Raw genomic sequence first — 24757 nt, forward strand, 5'->3', positions numbered from 1 at the left:
GTTTAGAAATACTCCTTGTGAGACACAGGTTCATCGTGTGTTTCGTGGCTCTTACTTGAGACATCTCAACATAGGAGCACCCTTCAGCCTGTAGCCGGGCTCGCAGGTGAAGGACACCGTCTCCCCGATCTTGTAGTAGAATTTAACTGACGACATGCGACCGGAGATGGTTGTGCCGGGGTACGTGCAGGCTTGAGCACCTGGACATTGAGCGGTTATGGAACATGTCTTGCTAGTTTGGAATACGTCATGTGGCTTTGGACGGAAAAATACATGAATTTAAGATACAATAATAAAAATATTTACCAAATGATGGCCGCAGTAAAGACTACGCGTTTACAATGATAGCACACCCTTTATTCCCCTGATAAGATGTTTTTAAAAATACATCCACTGAGATGTCACTGACCAAGAGGAATGTAAGACGCTGCGGCTCCCAGGGAAATTAATTACTGTCGTTAGGAAATATTTGTACTTTAAGTACTGCTACTAAAAGGTGAGGGCAATTGAACGGTTCACCCGACACAGGAGATATTAAACCATTCCTAAAATAGTTTGACTGTGAGTTTGTTTAAATTACAATCAATGCTTTATTGATTCGTTAAACTCATACTAAGTATTTATATTATAAATTGTGATAATTGTTGACTGTTTTAAGCGTGATGCTATGTATACACCGGGTTCATGAACTCACAAGTAGGAGGCTTATCACTCCAACGTCCACTGTCCTGACAGACCAGTATCGGTCGTCCGTGGAGCGTGTGTTCAGGGTTACAGTGGAACTGCAGCACGTCGCCAGCTCGGTAGGGCGCTCGCCCCAGCACGTAACCCGACGCCGGGGGAGGAAGCGACGGACACGACACCTCTGATAAATAGTGGAACTTTAAATTAACATTACATTGAGGCAACAGACTATAAGGACACGAATGATTTCTAGAATGGAGACATGAGTGGTTATTGAGAACTTATTTATTTTAAAGTGAGCACACCAGACTTTAGAAATTGTTAAATTTCTTCTTTTAATAAACTTCCTTTCTTCAAATTTTATATCTATGTACATCAACGTTTTCATAGATGGCGGTTGATGTATCTGTTCATTCACTGAAATAATATAAAGGTCCGTGAGGAACTCACCTTTACAGATAGGAAACGGCCTGGCCCAGTCGGCAGCTGGTAGACACACGGTCTCCGTCGGTCCGGAAAGCGCGTACCCTGGAGGACATGAGAAGGCAGCGCGACCTCCTACTCCTCGTGACACCACCGCTACGCGAGGACGGCGTTCGCCTTCTCCCAGTGGACTGTCCTGGACCACCTCGCCACATTCCACACCTGGAACAGGTCAACAGTGTCTGAGAAATGTTAAAGATTGACAAATTGACATTGGTTTTGGGACACAGGTCAGAAATGTCGATTAGAATTCAAAAATATTGACCAAAAAGTGGGAGGTTTGATTGCCAGTTATATTAAAAACTTTTCTATTTTCTATCTAGAACTTCTCTTAGACCATCCGATCATTGGTACTAAGTGCGGTGGAAATAAAAATTAACTTTGTGAAAAGTTTGATTTTTTTCTGAAGTCTTTTGTTCAATACTGTAAGCATTTTCATATTTATTACTGATGAGGTCTATTTTAAATGTGGGAGTAAAGTTTGAAGTGGTTCTAATGCGTTGTCGAGTAACTTCCGACACAAGTCTTTCGGGTCTAGATGATAACCAAGCCACGCTTGAACTTGGTAATATACCCCAAACAGATTTCCATTCTATGACATGCGCTGAGGTTGGAAGGAAACAAGCTAACAGCTCTTGTTTTTAATACGCTTTTTTATTTCGGGTACTCACTCCTATTTTTTGGTCTAATTTGACCGGACTAGTGGTGTATACAAGAACACACACATTACTGAACACTTAGTGCTTATGAAATTCGTCTTTTAAATTATTTTTATATGGTATTATACCCAATTATAATATTAATAGTATTATACACAAGTATCGACTATTAATCAAATAAAAGGACATCATTGTCGTAACAACTCTTTTATTATAAATCCCAATTTTTGAATTCTGTATCTATGGAAAAATATATTTTAAAATAACATTAAAAAGTGCCGAGTGCTGAGTGGTTTTAGGAACGTACGATATTTTTTTTTTATCATAGGCATTTGAAACAAAGAATAAAAGTCATCGGTTTAACTGACGTGTGAAGTGGGCGCTACAGATTCCTCACATGTCACGTAGATTATGGAAAAACGTTTGCAAATATAATACATAATGAAATTTGTCATCACAACGAGCGCAATAGCACGAAATTGTAATTTGTTCCAACTAATGACTTGCTACAAAACTTGTCTCCGTTTGTAGTCATGTAAATCTGGCTAATAAATAATAAAAAAAATGTCGAAACGGTCCTATATACTATATAGCGTAACTTATCAACATATTTTTATTAATTTAAGTATTTCCGAAAACAATGGAGGTTTCTAAATACCAAATGTCAGTAGGTATCCGACCACTTAATCATTTCATATTTCGCTAGTAGCCCAAACGTCATGTAGTGTGATTGCTTATTTTTTTGCGTAGGATCCGATTCAATCGGAGTCAATGAGGGTGATATTCTGTGTCAGCAGGCGGGAGGTTGTGGACGATGAGTGGTGAGTGGTAGACGGTACTCACTCTCACACACTGGCAGCGGCGCGCTCCAGTTGCCGGAGGCGCGGCACACGAGGGTCTGAGCCCCCAGCAGTGCGTTTCCGTTGGCGCAGTGGAAGGTGATCTCGGTGCCCAGCTGGGTCCCGGACGAACTGGCCACCAGGCCGCGTCGCAGTGGCAGAGGAGGGCAGTGAACATCTGTGTGGACCGACAGGAGGGGAGAGGTTGACTCGCAGGAAGAAAATACATACATACATTAAATGTTCAGCACGTAATGGTCACCAGAGCTCAGTACTTGTAAATAATATTGTTATGATGATGAGAAGTGAAGGCACGCCTGTCTGTCTGTCTGTCTTGAGAGGTCAGATGGGGTCCCGGCAAAGGTCGATTATATGTTGAAGTCAGTTACTTCTATGGCATAATGTAGACTGATAGCGCAGTGGAAATATATTTATTTTTTGTAATGTAATGGATCCCGCCAAAAACTAGTATAGTACTACCACTTACTTTTTTATGGTTATTAGGTATATTTAAGATTTAAAATATAATAAATTAACACATGTATTTGAAGTTTTGTGATTGCCTTCAGTGAACAGTGAAAAAAGGATTAGAGTAATCAGATAAACATATAGTGACCTTCAACAATAATTTCCACTTGATGACTCTGCCTGGCGGGCGTCTCACAGCGGTACAGTCCTGAGTCCTCCTTCTGAGCGTTGATGATGCTGAGTCTGTACTCCAGCTGACTGTCGCGACCAGGGTCCGTAGTCCAGCCTTCCGCGTAGGTTCGCTCTAGCCTGAACATTAACAACTATTAACTTATGACATTCCCCCTCCAGCATGGGTTATTAGTAGCGAAGTTTAACCTTTGAACTTGTTTAACCATATTTAAATGTCTTTTCTTCACTGATATATTTTGTGTATTTAAAATATATTATGAATAGTAGATAATTCATTTATTTTTTGTAACAGGACTGAGCAGTTATCTTTTATCTTAATTAAAAAAATGAATGTTAGTTTTTATCGTTTTAAAACGGCGAGATTCTTACTAGCGGTAAAGTATTGGAGTATGAAATAATAATAAGTTGAGTTTTAACTCAACTTTAACCCTCTAACACGGTCAACATTCCTGTGAACTCAGACGGGCTAGGTTTCTTGTGGTGGAGACTATCAAATACTTAGGCGACATTCAGACTTACTCGGGGTCGTTGAGTGTGACGTTCCACTTGGGGTTCCCGAATCTTCGTATCCAGAGGCACTCCATGTGAAGCACGGCTCCGGGATAGACGAGCAGCCGGCCGTCGTTGGTCTGAGCGATGGGACCTTGGGAGTGTCTGAACAGGATGGTGGGCGGCTTCTCCACTGACAAATTATATTTATTGTTTGAAGTCTGCAATATCTCAAGAGTGCTCTTTGGATATTGGAAAGGTATAAGAAGACCAATGATATGCCAAAGCATTAAGAGTTTAAATGTGTTTTTAAGAATTGTATTAAGTGGTATTAGTACAATTATTATTATATCTATGGTAGTGTTAGTATTTCTCAGAAGTAAGCAATCGTCAATAGACTAGTATTTTGCTGGTTAATTTTGAATTTTTTGGTGTTCACTCACTAGCGTAATCGTTTTCCTGGTTGAGACCAAAGCAGGCAGGTTTAACGCCGTCCCAGGAGCCTCCCACACATCTGCGTACTTGAGATCCTGTCATTGCGTATTTGCCAATGTCACTGCATCTACAAGTTTACACAAAAGTTGTGTAAGTTAGGAAACAATTACATAGGACATACTATTCATAGTTATGTGGATATTTAAAAGGCTATATGAAAGATCAGCGAAGGAAGTCCTTAGTACACACCTGGACACAATTACCGATCCAGGCGGAAAATCTACAGTTTCAGTTATTTCCAGATCGTTGAAGAAGGACACTACGTGAGGCTCCTCGTTCCGGAAGTTGCAGCTGTTGTTGCTCAACAATTCTTCACTCTGAGCTTCTAAATCTTCTATAAAGTAAATAATTCATAAAATTCCAGATTTTCGGCTTATATGGCAGGCGAAGATCATTATAAAAAGTCTTTACGAAGTTCTAATATCGATAAATATGATGTTTTCTTTATTTATGTTGTCAGGAGGTAGTAAGAAAAAGAAAGAATACGAAACTTTATCTCATAGGTTCCCAAAATTCAGTGTCGATGTTAAACTTTGACACTATTTATTTGATTAATAATTCTCCGATATTCAGCAAGGCCTGTATTTATTTCTAGCCTTCTTAAAGGAAATTAATGATCATGATACAACGTTAGCGATAAAATACATTTATAACTTAAACATAAAGCTGTAGAAGTTAGCTCAACAGTTTAATGTTTAAAAATAATCTTGTAAGTTTTACAAAAAACAAGTAATAATGTATAGAACATTTTTTTTATCAAAATGGCTGTTTCTTCTCTTAAGTTTTTATCCTAGGCACTTGGTTTTTATTCTGGAAAATAATACGTTTTATATAATAGGCTTTTGGTTACCAAAAAATTATTAGTTTGAAGTCACAAGCTAAGACTTTCAGATTCAGGACTCATGAAAACTAAACTTCCTTGAACTCATACATTTAGATGAGTTTGAACTTTTAAATAGCTATGAGCTTTACAAAATTATGAGCATTGATATACATTGCCATATAGTATTAACATTTATATACAAGTCGAGTGATTGTTAATCTTGTTATGACTTACCACAGTTGAAACTCTTGCCAACCCAATTGCCATTTTCACAAATGAGTTTCCAAGTGGTCTTCTCCCCCATGATGGACGCTATACACCTGAAGGTGACCTCGGTCCCGTGAGGGTAACCGTTCATTTCGACTGTTTCGTTGACTTCAGATCCATCACGGTAAATAAGCGTTCCTTGCACCCTAACAGAAACTTTACTTTGGGATGGAACACTGACAGTAAGTTATCGAGTATGAACTAAATTAGAAAAAGATATCGCTTTAATAAAGTTGAAATATCAAGTTTCCCCATTTTATAAACCATGCACTACAATACATAAATTTGGCAAAAAATCGCAAAATAATTCAAGCTCGGCCAAGACAGAAAGGAAAAAGCCGAAACAGCGATTCAGCTGTCCGTTATGTTCACGCAAAACACCAAACTAAGCCCTGCCTCCTCAGGATTTCAATGTCGTCACACAATAAGGACGGACTCAAATATTAAATCTAGAAAACCAAATGTATGAAAAAGTTTTATTGAAGAAAACAAGTTTGAAAAGTAGTCACCTGCTGACCTTGATAGTGATATAGTAGTTAAAGGTGATGAAGCTATTGATTTTGATGGAGTCGATGATGATGATCAGAAATATGATGAAGTTACAGAAGCAAAAGTCCGAACCTAGAAGGCTCTCACCAGGGCTTGGCATCCCTGAACGCCTGGGTTCCCTTCAGTCTTTCCAGCCAGCAAATAAGAAACGCAGACTTTGCAAAAATATTATTTTTTTGTCGCTTCCCATCTTTCACTGGGCGTAAAGATACGAGCTGAGCAAAATGTGTTCGATGTTTGACCGAACACAAATTGCACTCAAAAAACACCGTAATAGGCAAAAAAATATAAAGTAAATAAAACCAACACAATGCATTTAAAGCAAACGGTAAAATTACACTCGTTGGACATACTCGTCACTCGGACAATCACACAGTTTGAAGATTCAAAGGGAATCTCCAACAATACCGTACACAGAATCAATTTAGACATTTGTTCCCAAACGATTAAAAATAATTAACCACAGAAAGCTACAACGAAAGCGTACTCACAAAATAATTAATTATTATACAACATCAACAATCATACCCTTGAATATATTTCACAGCTTCTATTTTTTGGTAATCTTATAGACAACTATACTTGTTATGCGACAGAAATACATTCAAGGCTGTTTTGATACTATGAATAATATAATGAACGTTGGAGGTTCTGTTACCTGGCGGGCGGTCCGCATTCAGCCGCTCGTCCCAGCAGCTCCGGTTCCAGCTCAGACACGTCTTCACGGACGATGTCAGAACCACTTTGATATTCTGACGTAGGACGTGGACGAGACAGATTTGCTGGAGAATAAAAAACTCTTAATAGAACAAACTTTGAAAAGTGTTCCAAAAAATAGAGAACTATTATAAATAGGACTCCTGAACGACACAGGGACTAAATTACAATTAAGTATCATACCAGACCAAATAGACGAGATAACATTCTCAATGTACAACATGCATTAACAGTTCATACAAACCTAAAGGCCTACAAAAATCAATGACAGTAGGCTGAAGTCTGCCGAGGTGGCAGTTGAGTGTAGCTGGAGGGCTCCTTCCAGCTTCACATGCTATGTTGACGGACGATGCGTGGGCGACCGTGAGCCCTGAGCGGTAACCGGCCTCGTACGTAGCACCGTTCAAGATCGGCAGTTCACAAGGGGCTGAAGGTTAAGGGTCTAGGTTTAGACATGCATGCATCTAATGAAGTCGATTTCATATTGGACGTTTTTACTATATAATAAAGTACCACAAAAGCTGACGTGGGCGTAAAAGGAGATGAAATAAAACAGGACAAAATTTGTAGATTAAAAATAAAGTACAGGGGTTTTTCATATAATCCTTAATATCCTTAATATTCTGGATTTTGAAGTTTGTACATGTGGGAATACTGATGGAAAGTTGAATATCACGTATGTGTCAAAAATACGTAAACGTAAATCTGAAATGAGCACTCGGTTTGTTTAAAGTTATACTATCCTGAAATTGTGTGCAAAGGGGAGTTTAACATGAGTCACTCGTTAGTTTTGTGTTGACCGCTGATGTCGTTATATCGCTAAGCAAAAAATCGGAGCAACAACCTGCGACACATTCTGGCATGCTCGTTACAGCCCACTCTCCGAGCCAACAGCGCAGATTGGTTGGCCCTTGAACGTTGTATCTGGAAAAGTTTATTAGAATTAAGGTAATTTTAAAATAATCTTACACATTTGTTGTGAACCTTCAAACATAGCTTCTTTTCCACGGTTGCAGAATTTGTTCGTACGCGGTGAGTTTTATCGAATTCAAATATAAGAAAGCAAATATAGTTCTTGGACAAACGTCAACCGACCACTACAACAACAACTTTTTTGTATTAATTATTATATTTTCTGTACATCGTTTCATATTTGGAGAGTTTATAAGTCCAGAGTTGGTAAATAGCTTAAAGTTCATGACCTCCATGACCTCTTACCCGTATTCACATGAAAAGTGCACCACTTGGCCGTTCGGGACCGGGTCTGTTTCGTTCAGTTCCTTCTCGTCTCCTTGACTAAGTCCAGACACCACACTGGCCGGGCTGGCGCTCGGTGACATCGTATAAATACCGTATTCGGTTGATGGAACATGGCACGGTACTAAAATCAGAACCGATTACATTCCACATTTAATAAAAATTCATTAGAAACTATGAGTATTATTTAGTAATAAATAAAAAACACTCACAAATTTCACATTTAGGTTTTTCTGGTTTCCATCTACCGCGAACGCATTTAGCTGTAGCGTTGAGCTCCAGATTGAGACCGTAGCCCTTCCCGCAAGCAACTCTTACTATAGTGCCTATAATATACAGTATTATATTTTATCTTTTCGCAAACTTTCCAGATTGTTACGCCGCGAGTGTACTAACCGGAACTAAAAGTGTTGTTTGGTTCTCGTCCATACTTAACAATCTCTATATTGACATAAGGTTCACTCTCGATCGGTTCGCACGGACTCTTTGGTCTGCCTTTTTTTCCATTTTTATTACCACTTTCATTATTTTCATTACTTTGGCTATCGGTTTCTTCAGCGTTACCTTGTGCTTGGCGATTCCTTCCACCCTTTCCTTCGCGACCTCTACAAAACATAAAAACAAACATCATATTCATAAACGCATTTAGATACTTGTTTATTTTTATTATATATATATATTTTGTCACTTACGTTTTCGGAACAGATGCTGTGGTTTGATTCAATCGATCAGTTTTTCTGCTTGTTCTTTTTTCACGTTTCTCACCAATATTTCCTCCTCCAGAACTTTTATTATTGTACTGTTCTAGAAAAAAAGCCAACTCTTTCTGTGAATTGATTACTTTATCGTTTCTTAATTCCGTCGTGCTTGGTGGCAGCGGTATTACTTTTAAAGATTCTGGGTCGGACTCATTAAACAGAGACTCCATTAGTATGGAATGTTTTGTAGAAACTTCAGTATCGGATTCTTCTAGATTGACATTACGCTTCACTCTAGTCTTCACATTACGCTTTACTACTACAGTCGTATGTTGATTGCTGTCAGTTGAGTTTAAGTCAAAGTCTATTTCTTTGCCGCTGCTGTCTGTGGGTTTCAAGGTCAAGAATCTTTTCCTTCGCTTGTCGACGTATCGTTCGAAGTATTGATGTTTCAATTTGTTTATATTTTCTGACACTTCGTTCGTGTTGTCTATGTTGTTATCCGGAAACATTCCGCCTTTCAATATTGTTAAATGATCATTTTCCAGACCGGCCGAGTCTTCGTACTCCATTGAGTCAACTCGATGTACTAACTCATCATCTTCTGGTTCATAGACTGGTTGATATGAGTAGAACTTATGCCCCACCGGTTCTCCATGAACATTGTATACAGTGTAGATGGCAGTAGGGAAGTTCCCGTTGTCGGGTATGTCGGAGCCTATCATACCATCTTCCTCGCCTTCGTATTCAAGGTCGAATTTTTTCATGAGCTTAAAATTTGCATGTCGCAATGTTGGCTTTTGGTTTTCTGGGTTATATTTGTCATACAATTCATCGACTGCTTCTTGTGAAGCATCAGACTGTCTCAGCTTATTATAGTATTGTCTAAGATAGGCGGACCGTTTGTGACGCAACTCTACCTCTGGTATAGAGCGCCGTCTGCGACTCCAACGGATGCGAGGATGTTGATATAGGGTGCATCTAGAAAGTTCAAATGCAATAAATACTTTGCTTCCTACTCTACATAAAGTTGATATTTATTTTACGCAGGATTGGTACTGTACTTAGGCAGCTCTCTAGGGCTCCAATGACCACCAACGCAGGTAGCACCGGGAGGCCCTTCCGATAGCACGTAGCCTTTCTCACATTCATACATTATTTGCTTATTGTTTACTACCTAAAAGATTAACGGTACTGTAGCGGTAACTATTATTAAAAAGATATAAAGAGATATAATGTGTACCTTTTTAACATAGGGTCTATAATCGTATAGTCCCATGTTACCTACGAGAAGAACTTTTCCGTTTTCAATATATCCCGGGAAAGGACAAAAGACTGGAAACATTGCATAATGTTTAGCTTAATCATTAATAATTCACTTATCATTTAATATTCGAGATTATTATATTGACAACCAACCCTCTTCACACTTAGGCGTTTCTCCGCTCCACACTCCAAACGAACACACCACTATAGGATTCCCTTTCAGTTCATAACCATCTTTGCAACGGAAACGTGCTTTCATTCCATGTTCAGTTTTAGGAGCTATGACCATTCCGTGTCGGGGATATTTGGGCATTTTTTTACACCTAAGAACAATATGGTTTTAGAAATGGTCAAAAATATACCACAGGATAAATGAGAATTCATCTATTCATCAAAAGGTGGACGTTAAATCAAACAAGGAGACGTCACCTTGCCGGCTGACATCTTGGTATTTGTGTCCAGGTACCATTGTTGCAGGTCACGGCCACGTTGTTGGACGGAAACTCGTAATTCTTTTCACAGTCCACAACAATCATTTCCCCTACAAAAACACATTATGAAGTTCTCGACTCAAATCGAATCGGTTTCAGGGTGTCCACGTCTCGCCAGTTGAAGATCTTATCACTAATACCTCAATGGATATAAAACTCTTCATACCATGTTGCACCATGGAAGAACTGCCCACTATCTGCGTGTGCTCCTTGGTCTCGTTGTCGTTGGTTCGGTTCTCCATCAGCACCACCTTACCTTGGGACACGTGGGGAACCACGCATGGTGCTGGGGACAGGCATTTTGTTGAAATATTAATATTGTTTGATATTTACTAATACATATACGAGTATATTAAAATAGTTCTTTAAGGAAGTGCTCCAAATCAGTATCAATAATTTACAAATGACTATATATTTTGTAAGAAAACTATTGCAAGTAATTTTTAATTTTATCGGCATGACAATAAACCGTTCCAATCTCAAGCAGTGACTTACTTCAATAGTATATTGTTTTTTTTATTACAAACCTAAACATTGCGGTAGCGGATGGCTCCAGGTGCCATCACTCTGACATATTGCTGAGCCATTGCCCTCCATCTTCATTCCATCCTGACATCTAAATATAATAGAAGCTCCCAATCCTGTGCCCGAAGATATGTTCTCCAGCCATCCATTCCAAAGCTGTCCAGGGTGGCCGCAGTTAATTTCTATAATATTTTCAGTATTCCGATTACCAAGCCGACTTCAAGAGACATTGTTTGCAAACTCTAATTCAGCTGGAGTATATAATACCGATTCTATGATTTGATATTTTTAATTGGATTTCTGTTCGTGAAATATTTTGTTTGATACATATTCTTAAGTTTACTCAGCATTTCTATAAAGCTAATGATAAAGTTTTGCGGAAAGAGTTCCACAGAACGCTGACCTTTACAGACGGGCTGGGTCCCGGACCACTTCTTGTCGGCTCCACACCTCCTAGTAGCGTCACCCACGAGTCTGTATCCATACTTGCACTCATACGACACAACTGAATTGTACGCGCACGAGGTGTAAACGGCTTTACCGTGCCGGGGAGCCTCGGGCGGAGGACACTGCACCTGCGTCACCACTAGATGGCGACACGCGTCGCTTTAGTTCGCCTTTGGATAACTAGATGGCGCTGATGTCAATTATGGATGCACCCGAAGTTTATAGAGAATGAACTATCACTAAATTTGAAGTGATTTTGTCCCTTACATCTCAGAGAATCGTCATGTGTCATATTGCTTACAATATGTTTAGATGTTTCATTACTCTGTGAGCGCTATATATTGGTAGATGATATTTTGAACCTAAAACGCTCATTTGCTTATCTTCTGTGTCTCTACTATTGAACTTTTAAAAGATCTGAAGTGATATAAATAATAAATTTTTAATGTTCTGCAAATTAAAATAATATTACTTACTTAAACATATAAAACATAAAGAGATTCTATGTTTCTGTAAGATATTAACCATGCAGAATATAATAAGCCTTCATGCAATCTATGTTGAAATAAAACAATCAGATATTGTATACCTTTATTTGTCTACAGCACAGTTAACAGGATGACCCCGACAAGAAATGGATACAATAGGAAGTTTATAATAAATTCAACAATTAAGCCTCCTCTACAAATGTCTTCAACTCTACGTACAATAGCAAGAATTTTGGACTAAGCAGTTAAAGTAGTCATTGTATTCGTTACCATGGCCATTTAATTTTGAAATTCAGAAAGATTCTATATCATAGATCAAGAATTCTATATTTTATTAATAATACTACAGAATAATTCATTTTGTCCCCTTCTCTCCCTCTGTAGAGCAGCAGGAAAGGAGAAAAAAGATGTTTTAAAAAACATTAATCATTTCATATCGTGGAGGTCCCACTCGTCAGTGAAAGATCAGAAAAAAGAAATAAATTTCAATAAAGAAGCGGAATATCGAGATCGACAAAACGAATGTCCAAGAGGGACACCGAGTCCGTGCCGATTGCATCATGACAATGATATTGCTGGTGATAGCCATGATAATATTAAAACAGCAAGCGCCATGCCAACTAGTCCCCGGACTTTAACGCGACAGTCAGAAACCATGCAACATTCCAAATCAACACCGAAATCGGCAACTACATTGTCACGAAGCAACGCAAAACGCACTGTTAATATTCTGCTTTAATGATGAGCCTAATGGAAAGCGGCGTGGAAGTCTACCTCGAGATACTCTCATTTAATGTAAGTTCTGTCAGCGACCGTCATTGCTTCCGCTCGAGAACAGTAAGAACAGTAAGAACACGCAAAACTATATTATAATAGTCTTTCGATGTATTTAGACTCATCACCAAAACCCGTAATCGACGATTGTGTGTACTCACGGACACAGGTGGGCAGCTCCTTGGGAGCCCAGGCGCCGTCGGCCTGACAGTACCTCTCGGCCTTCCCCACCAGCTCGAACCCTTGCCCGCACTGCACCACGGCTCTGCAGCCGAAGGTGTGACAGTCGGCAGTCACCCAGCCGTGAGGAACGTCCCCGGGCTCGCCGCAGGAACGAGCTACATATTACATAAAGAGTGTTGACTCTTCACAAAAAATTGTTTCTAAAAAGTCCTAAAAGTTATACGATATTCATCAAATTAATGCATCTGCCAAAGGTGACATGTAATACATATTTCAAGTGTTCGAGTCGAGTGAATAATATTTAAATTTGTTTCAACTTGTAACATAAACACTAATAAACCGTCATGTCTCTAATAATCAAGTCACAAGTAAAGTCACCAGTTAGGTAAGGACATATTTGCTTGCGTACTCGATGCCGCTTATAATATCACTGCCATGCACCCTGGAGTAGCGATGGTTTTACTTCAGTAAGTGTAATAAAGGCTTCGCGTTCGCTGACAAAGTTCCTTCCAGTTTTGCTGCATTTGAATAAACCGTGTTCTCTGTACGGTTATATCTTGTTTAAACAAGAAAATGAAGTTTGCATATGAAACGATGCACGGTAAGGGGATCGGGCTTTTGAAACTAAACTGGCAATATTACACTCTTATCTCGTTTGTATTTATTCTGAGTGTTTAACACATTTCACAGCTTGTGTCACTCTCTCCCGTTTAAAATTGGTTTCAGCTACGATCGGTCCACTAGAGCTCTCGATCAATGGTTCTATCCTGAATCCTGGTTTCGAAATGATAAGTTTCTATCGATACTCACGTTCGCAAGTGATATCAGGTCCGTACCAGGAGGCCTGGCCGTCGATCGCCAGACATTTGGCCCGAGGGAAGCCGTTGGTTACGTAACCAGTGTGACAGTTGTACTGAACAGTAGCGTCCAGGTCGAAGGTGGCTTGCTCGGGGAGAGCGGAGTGACGAGCGTGCTCGATGGTGGGGGGTTGGAGACAGTAGACTGGAACATTTGGTTATAGGTACATGTTACGAGGCTTCTCACTCAAGTAACTTTATAAAAGGAATTTAGTTATTATTGAAAGCATATTAATAATTAACTCATATTAATTTCTGGTATTTTTTATATTTCAATTTTTGCTTCTTATTCTCGTCCATAATATTTTTATCAGATGTGTGTATATCTTACTGTTTTCCTTGCAGGCTGGTGCCTGTCCTGCCCACTTGCCGTCCGCCTGGCAACTCCTGCTCTGGAGCCCGACCACGTGGTACCCATGAGGACAGGAGTACACGGCCCTAGAGGAACGTAAAGTTGAGGTGATTACTTTATATCTCGAAAATAAGTTTGGTTGATATATATACTACCTATATATTTTACAAACTTAGTTTCAGGTCTACAAATGTTAACGAATTTTATGTAATTCATTATAATATGTAACTAAGTTCTTGTGTTTTGTACCAAGTGGCAAATTGTTATAGCTCCACTACCGTGTGACGATCACACGTTCTTCAATAATGGGAAGAGTTTGAAAGTAGTCGATGTAATGTTTATGTGAGGTCTTACTTGTCACCGAACAGTCTCCCTGACAGAGAAACTTTCCCGATTTCAGGTTGATCCAGCTCGGGACACTCTCGGTCTGAAACAACGACGTCTTTTAATTACTTGGGAAACTAATCAATGTCGCTAATGGTTGTCTAATGTGGAGTACTTAGTAGTCATCGTGAATTGCTGAACAGCAGTAGGTTACAAATACAAGGTTACTTGTCTCGTTGCTTCTCATATGTCCAAGCAGGGAATTTGTTCAGTTTTTTTTATACGCATTATACACACACAGCAGTTGTACCAACATTCGAAGCAATCTATTTGCTAGTTCGTGTGAACGTCCGAGTTACACTGACAGAGAAATGTATGAAGTTTGTTACTACAATACATATAGTAACGTACGCTGCAGCCTCTTCATTTTACTTAACCTAGATACCGACTACAGCGCCATCTTCCGGGCTGATTTGTGGAGAACATCTGGGGAATCACACAAATGCATACAAGGCAATTCATCAATTCGGTCCAGCTGTTAGTACAGAGAAGTACAGTGGCGGAGTACACTGACATACACACGTAGGTTAGAGTTATATACATGTACAAAGAAGTAGATAACATTAAAGCACTTGTGTGCGTGTCATAATATAAGTACCGGTTTATAAATTCTGGTTTTTCTTTTCATTGCTCTCTTGTTACATGTGTATGAACTGATCTGCGGAAAAACTGGACCGACTGTGACAGCTTATCATCACACAATGTGTTTCAAACTGCTCTGTTCTCGCCGGCGAGAGCGAGGAACGAGGGACGTCGGAGGCCGCAGCTGGCAATCCTACCTTCTTTCGCTACGTCATAATTTCGTGGTCATGTTTAGCAGGTGCCCTTAGAGCGTACGTACCAAAGAGGCCTTTAGACCCCTAGATAACGGTCTCTTTACTGGCCCAGTCTCCTGGTGACGCTGTCAAAACCGCATGGCTAGCAGCAATATACATTACAAAAAAAAAAAACTGTTCTGAGTTTATATTACAAATCTTTGGTGACGTTTTTTCCTAAAAGAAATAATTAAATACTTCGTGAAAACTACGAGTCGCTTCAGAAATTCATACCAAATATTTCCACATTCAAACACTCATCAGGAACTACCTAGTGAAAGAATAATGTAGATCTGACAAATTAACCGATAAGCAAGCGGAGCTTCGCGTCAAATATATATATATATATATATATAAATGTTAAGTTGGTTTGTGTATGTTTCAAAAACTCAAAATGTTCTGCACCGATTCAGCTGAAATTTTGGTACGATATATAAAATGCTTTAAGAATCGTTTTTATCCATTTTTAAGATACTAACATACCTCTTACTTGATCCATTACACCGAGATAGACAACGCAATATTAGAACTTAGAAGAGAATGTTTCTTATTGTAATATATCAGATTGGGAACAGAAGTCAGTTTAATGTATGCTAATTAGAAGCGGCTTCAGTCACAGAGAGCTGCAAACTTTATATGTGTCTTGAATTTCAGCATTGTTCTAGGGTAGAACATTCCTTTGCCAGCTTTATAGTTTTAAGTTTAATTAAACACGTCACTTTATGCGCCTCGACTTATGATCGCAACCGTATTTACTCACGGATATTTTACATCGTTGAGAACAGGATTCTGTGAACGAAGCGCAAAGCCGTCTTGTTTAATTTTCATTTGTTCCGGAGCCTTTCATCCGATGACAAATGTTAGTGATTTGTCTTTTTCGTTTCACGTTTGTTTTACGAAAATCGTTTCCGACGTGGAATTTATGTGAGAAATGTTTACCCTTTGAATACATGAGCTGTTCAATAAAAATACAATACTTCACTTAAATAATAAGTCCGTCTTTCGGAGCTGATGTTTCAAATTTAAAGGATCCGTCAACAGCGGGTCGTGTATGATTCTCACTGGGAGCGACTGATGACGTACAAGCAGAGTTTATAATTCCGTACAAAGAGAATCTCAGCGGCGTCTCTTAACACGCGGCCTCAGAAGTTTTAATTAACCCTGAGGCGGACAATGGGAACAATTAATTTTTGTCGCCTGACTTGGAGCGGTGATAACATTTGTATCCTTTTGTACGAAATTACATGAATATTTTCTGTCCTAAATGTGTTAATATATTTTATATTGAACAATAAAGATGAAGTCTTTCAAACAGATGTAGAGTATTCTTCAGGCTTTCGTTTTGTGAGTCAACTTCAGTCAATGGAGTTGTTTATTTCATTCAATATACTCAGGAAACCGTTTGAGACAAAAATATACACGAACTGAACAAACTATACAAATGTTTTTATTTATTAAACAATTTTTTTTCTTTATAATATTTAAAATTTAAGTGAAAACATAAAAATACTTTTTATAGTTTATTCAGATGGTTGTTTTTCTGATTGTGTGGCTCTAGATGAGAAAATAACGGCTCTCGAGCTCGGGCGACCGAGTTGTTAAATGCTCAGTTGTGTTGTTGTCGAGTGCTCAGTACTCAGCTACAAGGTCAACTAGGTTCGGCTTTTCGTTTCTGCACAACTAGGTAATTTACTTCCAGAATACAAAATTATAATGCATAACTTTTTATGTTCATATATATTTTAACAAAATGGAAAAAAAATCAAAAGAATGAAGGTAAAAACAGAAAGAAAAAAGGTGTACGAATGGTGGTCTTAATGAAATGAAAAATATTTCAGACTAAGAACAACTATTGAATAACAATTAATATTAAAAAAAAAATTTAGAAAACACAAATTATATATTAAGATGGCGGGAGGGACATTTAGCGGTATGAAGCAGCCGTGTTGAGAGGTCTCTAGTTAAATATAGTCACATAACCTGCAAGTGACGCTCTCACAACAGTATCAATTATAGTTTGATTTGATATGTTCATACATACGCTATACATACACAAGACTTGTCTGTATGAACGCTCGAGGAAAGCTGTATAGGTGTACATCCGACAGCACCCAAGATGAGCGGATCCATGAAACATTACGCCGGAGATTAGGAAAAATAATTTCTTTTAAAATGATATTATTTCCACGACCTGTACGTAACATTAAATAAATATGTTGTAGCGGAATCACTTAGAATATATTTTAAGCGGTCGCTTAATAAGGTTATATCGTTATTTTAATTTAAACCACATATTACTGTGTCACTGTCAGCCATATTACTAAAACTTAGCACGTAATGGCAGCTCTGGAGTGTTTAACGTGTCTTGACGTGTTTTGTCAAACCATACTCAATGCTTTATTATGTAACCTGGGCAGCGCTCAGTGTTTAGTCACAAGATTAAATATTACTTATTTTTAAATTGGTTTACTCAAATTAATTGAGTACTTATGGAAGGTGCACAATTTCCCTTAAAAGTATTTATTCCAACGCTTTTTTTATTGATTGAGTTGACTATTTTTTCCAGCTCCTAAATTGAGTGTCCCTATGCTTAGAGGAAGGTGAAGGACCGAAGGTCAACGGTTCAAGGCCATAAATGTCTGATATAAAATCGTTAACAACGGCGTCTAATTGTTTTTTATTGCGATGACCAAACCGGTTAATACAAGAGCTTGTATAATAATATAACTTTGTATAATAATACTCTTCTTAAACAATATCTCATGGTAATAAATAAAAACTGCCAAATTGTTTGTCCGTTCAATTGAAGGCCTCGAGAGAACTGAGGGATTCGTAACGCTGCAACTCCAGCTGGATGTCCTCTGATTGTTAAGTTCATTATCTCGTTTAAAATATTGATTTAATGTCAATGCACTTTGGTTTTTAATCGCAAAACAATGTTCGAACTACCGTTTTCCATCGCGGTGTTGCGAGGATGAGCCTGAAGCTGTTGAAACACAAGATTCAGTAGTTGCTGAATGTATTTACCATACCTACTAACAAAAAATGCATGTTAGGCGATATTACAATTTGCTTTCATGAATCCTGCTCCCTGACTTGGAGCGGTCACATCAGATGTGGTCATTGGATTACAAATATTGATTAATTAATGTATGGATCGATTCTAGCAGCGTGCGGCTCGGCGCGGCCGGTCTGCCCCCCGCTCTATATAGACTACACAGTGCACACTCATGTTTATTAATACTATGCGCTCTGATGCGGTCTGATGCGGTCAGGGGAATATTCACTACGGCATATGCTCTGCTTAGGAATTATGGATATTCATATTGACATACATGTATGTGTATACATATTATACAGTATATACACACATAAGAGTCAGTTCTCCTGAGACCCGCTACAAGCGATAGATTCACGTTAGTTGTATGTTGATTAGCACGGTTTGTGACGGCGGTGGGTTGACATATGAAGAACCAGTTATTTAGTAAGTTATTATGTAATTAATAATATTTGTATAAAGATGAAAAGAACATCGATCTTATTAGGTTTTTAAACATTACGATCATTTTAATGTCAGCTTCGCAACGTTTAAAAATTTAGTAAAATATAATAATTTGTTAGTAAAAATGAAGTGTTAGTAAAAACATTTGTTATCATTTTGTTATTTATTAGTTTTGAGTATTTAAAGAGTTGTTTCGTGGGAGTGTCGAGTCGATAGAGTCATCAATAAACCTTAACAATAGTGTCACGATGCAGAGTTCTTCTGAGGGTAGTAGCTAGTACTAACTCACCAGGTTAATCTAAGACTTACATTCATATAATGACATTTGTTATTCGTCGGATTATTATAAGATAGATTCAAGTAAACAAAATATGTAAAATGAAAACCCTAACGTGTCAAATTATATATAAAAAAATAATTGAGAATATTTAGTCGAAAGCTAATGGCAGTAAAGAATCTGTATGAAGTGCAAGTTTAATAAGAGCCGCTTTATTTCCGACACTCCAGGGATGGAGCCGTTTGACGAACACAATGAAACGAAATAAAAAAAATGGTCTGACGGAAACAGGAAATATAACGCCTACAGCTGAATCACCCACCGCGAACACATCGAGCTCTGTTCGCTCTCAGAGCTGATGTTTCAAATTTAAAGGATCCGTCAACAGCGGGTCATGTATGATTCTCACTGTGAGCGACTGATGACGTACAAGCAGAGTTTATAATTCCGTACAAAGAGAATCTCAGCGGCGTCTCTTAACACGCGGCCTCAGAAGGTTTAATTAACCCTGAGGCGGACAATGGGAACAATTAATTTTTGTCGCCTGACTTGGAGCGGTGATAACAATACTCCGTCGTGTGGAAAGCTTATAAATGTGCGTTTTATTTCGGAAACCGTCGTTTTAAGGGCAATTTATTTTAATTTATTCACCGCTAACGTTGCCCCGCGGCTTCATTTGAACATTGAACCTCTTTTTTAAGCAAATCAGTTTTCAAATGTTTGTTAAATGAAAACGAACGCACATTTTATTTATTATTAGATCTTAAATTTACTTACAACGTTTTTATACAGTGTCAATGAACCACCTCAAGATACATAGCTAACATTCAAACTATGTCTAATAGCTCAGTTTCTCTGTTGATAAAAAATAAATTATGTTGAATAAACAACTTGTTAACAGTAGCAACGAGTTATAAATAGCTTTAGGTATTTGAGGGCCTGGTATATGAGAAGAAAACTTTCAGCATTCCGTGGCTTCACCGTGCGGGTGCCGGATTCATCGCGTTGCAGGGAGAGGAGCTTCAATAGTGCCTGGGATTTGCGACCCAGATGTAGGTTTAAGGGGCCCCTAGCTAACGCGCGTTAAAAGCTCACCTCCGCTTTCCATCCTCCTCTCTCTGCCTAACCAAAGACAGCCCCAAGTCTTTTAGCAGGTTGTAGAGGGATTTGGCTGTTATATCTCTCGCTCCTATTTCTACTGCGTTCAGATTTACAACGAACCTATTCTTAGTGAGTTAGTGAGCTCGTAATACTTGTTGACCTTGATGGCATGGTCTTTGGGGATGTTGGTTTCCCAAGGAACCGTGAGCTCTATTAGTACAACGCGCTTTAAAATTCGTGAATATCAAAATATGTTCGGTCTGGATGTCGGCGCACAAGTTTCCTCTGGGATTTTATATTGCTTGTCATACGTACCCATCATTGTAGTCCAATTCGAAGCCGCTTTAATGATAGATTAAGACTTGACGTTTGATTTTGTAGCCCTAGTGCCTTCTCTCACAGAACATATTGATTGCTGATTTGTTGTTATTTCTTTTTGCGCTCTTACTACCGAAAGACTAACCGTTTCACATATGATTCCTAAAACCCTATCGTGACGACACGAGTATTGATCGCTATCCAGGAGCACCCTACATCCCACCAGCAAGTGCTTATCATAGTTCTAACTGCCTTCCCACAGATATAACAAGTCTTTTCGATACCTTTACCCTATCTTACTATATTACTCTGATCTGGGAAACTCACCTGGAATGCATTGAAATAAAATTTTAGCAGTTCTGGCGACCAATCATGGATAAAAGTGCGCCATTTTAGTGCTAATGGGATGCCAAAATCTCCTATGGATCTTATATTTAACATTCTCGTCTTGCCAAATAAAAGACTTCAATATATCCGTATCTTGGACTTTCTTACTTGATCCTAACCCTACTCTGTTACTTTGTACTCCTATAATAAACTGTTTATGGAATTGAAATCTTGATTCTAGCTCTAGGGTCTCTTTGTCTTTTGGGAGTGCTGTAACGACGTCATCATGGGATTTCCCCAGGATATGTCTTGGAAACTCTTAGGTGTTTCTAGAGCTCCGATGGCCCTTTTAAATTCAATCCAAAATTATTGCGACTCCTCAATAACGCTGATGAGTCAGCCGATAGCGCGAGCCCGAGCCACAACTTCAACACCTTTATGACGCGTGCATCTAACTTTGACAACAGTATATTGATTCATTGATATATTTACAGTATCCGTGTCCACTGACATGACTGCGGTTTGGCTAAACTGATTATAACTATAGTAGAGTGTGTGTCGGCTGAAGAATGGAATTATATGAGATATAATATATAGCAAGAGAAATATCATTTTAATTCATAAAGTTATTCTCATCTTAAGAGATATCGACTCTGCTTATTTTGAATTAAGTAGTTAGTTCAAAAATAATACATAGTTGATGTTCTGTGAGGCGCCCGAGTCATGTTTAATGTCTACTTATAACTTAATTATTAGCTTCTATAGAGGTCCAGTGGGTTCGAGTCTCGCACACGAACGTTCAAAAGAAACGAAGGTTTCTTTTCCCAGTATGCCACATTAGCGAAGGTGATTCTGTTAAACTTTTAATAAACTCGGTAACAACAACTGCGAGTTGATATAAAATACACCCACACACACACATTAAATTTGTGAGCAAGTGTAATGAACACTTTCAAGAAGTAAATAATGAGTGGTATTTCCTGTCCATTCTAGCACAAATTTTAAAAGATCACATAATCTTTATGTGTAAATTAATTAATTATAATACTTTGTATACTCGGTGATTGCCTCGCTCTCTTGTTTGTGATGTGTTTTATGTTATTTAAGACGTATATTTTCTATATCACTTTGTATCGTTTCATAAGTTAATGGATTAAAACTGAACACGCTCCGTATTTAGTAAGACGATCAAATACTAAAGCTATATGCAGGCTCAGTCTCTCTTTACATATAAAGGAAGCTTTTGTACAAGGCTTCGTTAGCTTAAATGGAAAGGTCATCGACCTGCGTTGTATTTCCATGTAATAATGTTGGTATATTAAAGAGAAAATGCTTTTAATATTGTGTATTTTTTCTTACACAATGTGACCTACACAATACTTATATATTTCTTGATGAGTGGCATTTCCATCGAAGGCGGTCACCAGCATAAAATAGACATTAATAGGTATATCTCACACAAACATATTGAAGGGAAAGTAATTAGAAAAACATAACAATATAGGTCAAGGTTCAAAGTTCAAACTTAACACCTAGTGCGATCAAAAGAGACACTTAAAGGAGGTGATCTTATAAGTTACTTTATTGACATCCGATGTATATTTATCGCTTCCTGTCAAAACATCATAACAACACGACATTAATAAAAATAATGTTTGTAAGGCAAGTCATCAATACATAATAATTGGACAAACATGTAAGCCAGTAGTAGCTGGTTATTCACAAACTCGATTTGTTGTTCTTAACATCTGACGTTAGAAACTTTTAATTGACGCAGTCGGCGGAGACCGCCTCCGATAACTGACTACATCAACCTGCTTACGAACTTTAGATCGCCCCCCGGAGTAGAGCGGCTATTTATTGGCTAATTACTTTTAAGCTCATTCGCTTTAAATGTACGCGTTAGAGATACTCAGATGTGAAAAAACATTGTCTACTTTATTTGTATTAATAATTATTAAGAAGATATAAAATGTTATTGATGATAATGACCGGAAGAAATCTACTTTTTATTTGTCGTATTCATTACTCTCAAATAGTTTTAATGAACCTGAATTACGCCAAGTCTAGTATGTAATGTTCGAAGTAGCACCAACAAAACCTGACGCTGGTACGTAGCTGTTCTGACGTCGTTATAATTAACTCTTTACACATTAAATATTCGTTTGTAAATCCCTTTTGAAACACTAAATACTGAAAACGTTATTAAAATTAACACTTCTCTAAAGAGCCTTATTTGAGTAATTAAGATTTTATTTCATAATATCTCAATTAATCTCCTCGTCCGTAGCGTCGAGGCGGCTCGAGGCGGCTCGACGCGGGGCGAGGCGGCTCGAGGAGGGCGAGGCGGCTCGAGGCGGGCGAGTTCTTTCAAAGTTTATTAGCGAAGGTGAATTTATAAACTCATACAATTTATCAAATATTAACAAATCTTTGAACCCTCCAACATTACGTACTGCGATATTCACAAACTTATTGTTAAACAACGTGAAACTACTAGTCTCAATGAATACTATAGATATTAGGACAACTGATGTTAGATTCAAATTATATTTTAATAAAACTCGTACCATTGAATAACATATAATATTAATTGGTTAACAATTGTCGCAATACAGATATGCAGAGGTACTCTGTCGCACCTTACAGTTTGATGTCTGTGACGGATCCCGTCTGCGGCTCAGTGTTCAGAGAAAGTTTTGTAACTGCTGTTGTTACTTATAAAATAATATTAATTTATTACCTCTTAAGCTGGCATTGTCTTAGAAATAAATTGAAAAGAAGATTATTACAATCCGTCTGCGAGTTGAGTAGCGATTGAAGTATTACAAGTTACAACGAATTATCACGACGAAGATAAAACTCTTGAAGCGATCATTACAAAGAAGTCTGACATTTTGTTGAAGGACACGACTATTGAGGATGTTTTATTCGGCGCGAGTTTACAAAAAACGTTTCGGTTTTTATTTGGCAACGATAAAACAGAAAGGTCTTACAGCGAGGCGTCCCGCGCGATGGTAATAACAATTACATTATAATGAAACGGTCTCTCGCAAATGTACTTTTTTATAAAATTAATAAGTAAAACATAAAAATATATATTCTGTAGATAACAGCGGCACTGAGTATTATTCAATATTTGATCATTATATGACATTAATATTCTAACGTCGGTCTCTTTAACCAGACGTGATTCTGGTCGCCCGTGACCGTAACCAGGTATTCTGTGGATTCTTGTATTAGACAAAATTCCTTTGAGTTTCATTAAGGAGCTGACTACTTCATTTGTAAAGAATTATTTCGTCGCTTAAATCTGTCTTTACCTCAAGTTCGTGCTCGGCTCCATCGACCTCTAGAGATATAATCTATCGATAGGGATTTCTTATATAAATGTGAGGGATCATCGTTTTCATTCCGATAATTGTAGGTATTAAAAAATGTAATCTCAACTGTATAAGGGCAGCTGAGAAACATACTTCTAAGGATTATATAAACAAGGGTCAAACAATCTGTATCATTGAATGAAACGTGTTGCAACTGTCGATAATTAATTCTTTTAAATACGAAATTTACCAGATTTATTTAAAAATGAAGTGAAATTTAAAAGAATATATGCTAAATACATGAAGATAAAATTAAGGGAAATGGTCTTCTAATATATAATATGAAGAGATTGTAAGAAAAACAAGAAACCTGTTGCTCTTATACACGTACAGGGAACGTTATTAAGGTAATAAGTGAAGTTGGAAAGGTCAAAGATAAAGTTAGAACGTAATTAGCCAACAAACTCACAACAAATAAAGCTCGTCTTCATTTTCTATTCAGCTTAATGTAGTCTTCTTGAAGGTGGGTTGGACTCCGAAACTTAGTTCACAGAGAGTGAGGGGGAGAAGAGGGGGGAGGGGGCAGGTCGCGATACAGAGGTCATATGTACATATATATGAAATACATAAAGAATTGAATGAAATAGACTCGACTCTAGTCTTGGAACTTTAATACATTAGATATTTATTGAACACCGAGTCCTCTG

The 24757-nt window shown here is 38.0% G+C and overlaps 1 protein-coding gene across 1 annotated transcript in view; it reads right to left on the bottom strand.

Annotated features, from left to right (window-relative positions):
- LOC116775268 (uncharacterized) overlaps window positions 1-24757 on the bottom strand; it is a 63117-nt gene that overhangs the window by 1086 nt on the left and 37274 nt on the right. Inside the window, exons 4-30 of the mRNA XM_032668137.2 lie at window positions 14358-14430; window positions 13983-14089; window positions 13605-13796; window positions 12773-12949; window positions 11306-11488; window positions 10905-11084; window positions 10544-10663; window positions 10316-10427; window positions 10040-10209; window positions 9864-9955; window positions 9685-9797; window positions 8615-9601; window positions 8319-8527; window positions 8135-8248; window positions 7884-8046; window positions 7510-7589; window positions 6910-7092; window positions 6607-6730; window positions 5367-5545; window positions 4499-4643; window positions 4258-4376; window positions 3845-4007; window positions 3282-3442; window positions 2670-2843; window positions 1135-1329; window positions 695-865; window positions 56-200 (exon numbers count right to left, since the gene is read on the bottom strand). Coding sequence (XP_032524028.1) covers window positions 56-200; window positions 695-865; window positions 1135-1329; window positions 2670-2843; window positions 3282-3442; window positions 3845-4007; window positions 4258-4376; window positions 4499-4643; window positions 5367-5545; window positions 6607-6730; window positions 6910-7092; window positions 7510-7589; window positions 7884-8046; window positions 8135-8248; window positions 8319-8527; window positions 8615-9601; window positions 9685-9797; window positions 9864-9955; window positions 10040-10209; window positions 10316-10427; window positions 10544-10663; window positions 10905-11084; window positions 11306-11488; window positions 12773-12949; window positions 13605-13796; window positions 13983-14089; window positions 14358-14430 — 4831 coding nt within the window. The remainder of the gene's footprint in view (window positions 1-55; window positions 201-694; window positions 866-1134; window positions 1330-2669; window positions 2844-3281; window positions 3443-3844; window positions 4008-4257; window positions 4377-4498; window positions 4644-5366; window positions 5546-6606; window positions 6731-6909; window positions 7093-7509; window positions 7590-7883; window positions 8047-8134; window positions 8249-8318; window positions 8528-8614; window positions 9602-9684; window positions 9798-9863; window positions 9956-10039; window positions 10210-10315; window positions 10428-10543; window positions 10664-10904; window positions 11085-11305; window positions 11489-12772; window positions 12950-13604; window positions 13797-13982; window positions 14090-14357; window positions 14431-24757) is intronic.

Source organism: Danaus plexippus, chromosome 25 (genome assembly GCF_018135715.1).
Source record: "Danaus plexippus chromosome 25, MEX_DaPlex, whole genome shotgun sequence".
Lineage (NCBI taxonomy): Eukaryota > Metazoa > Arthropoda > Insecta > Lepidoptera > Nymphalidae > Danaus > Danaus plexippus.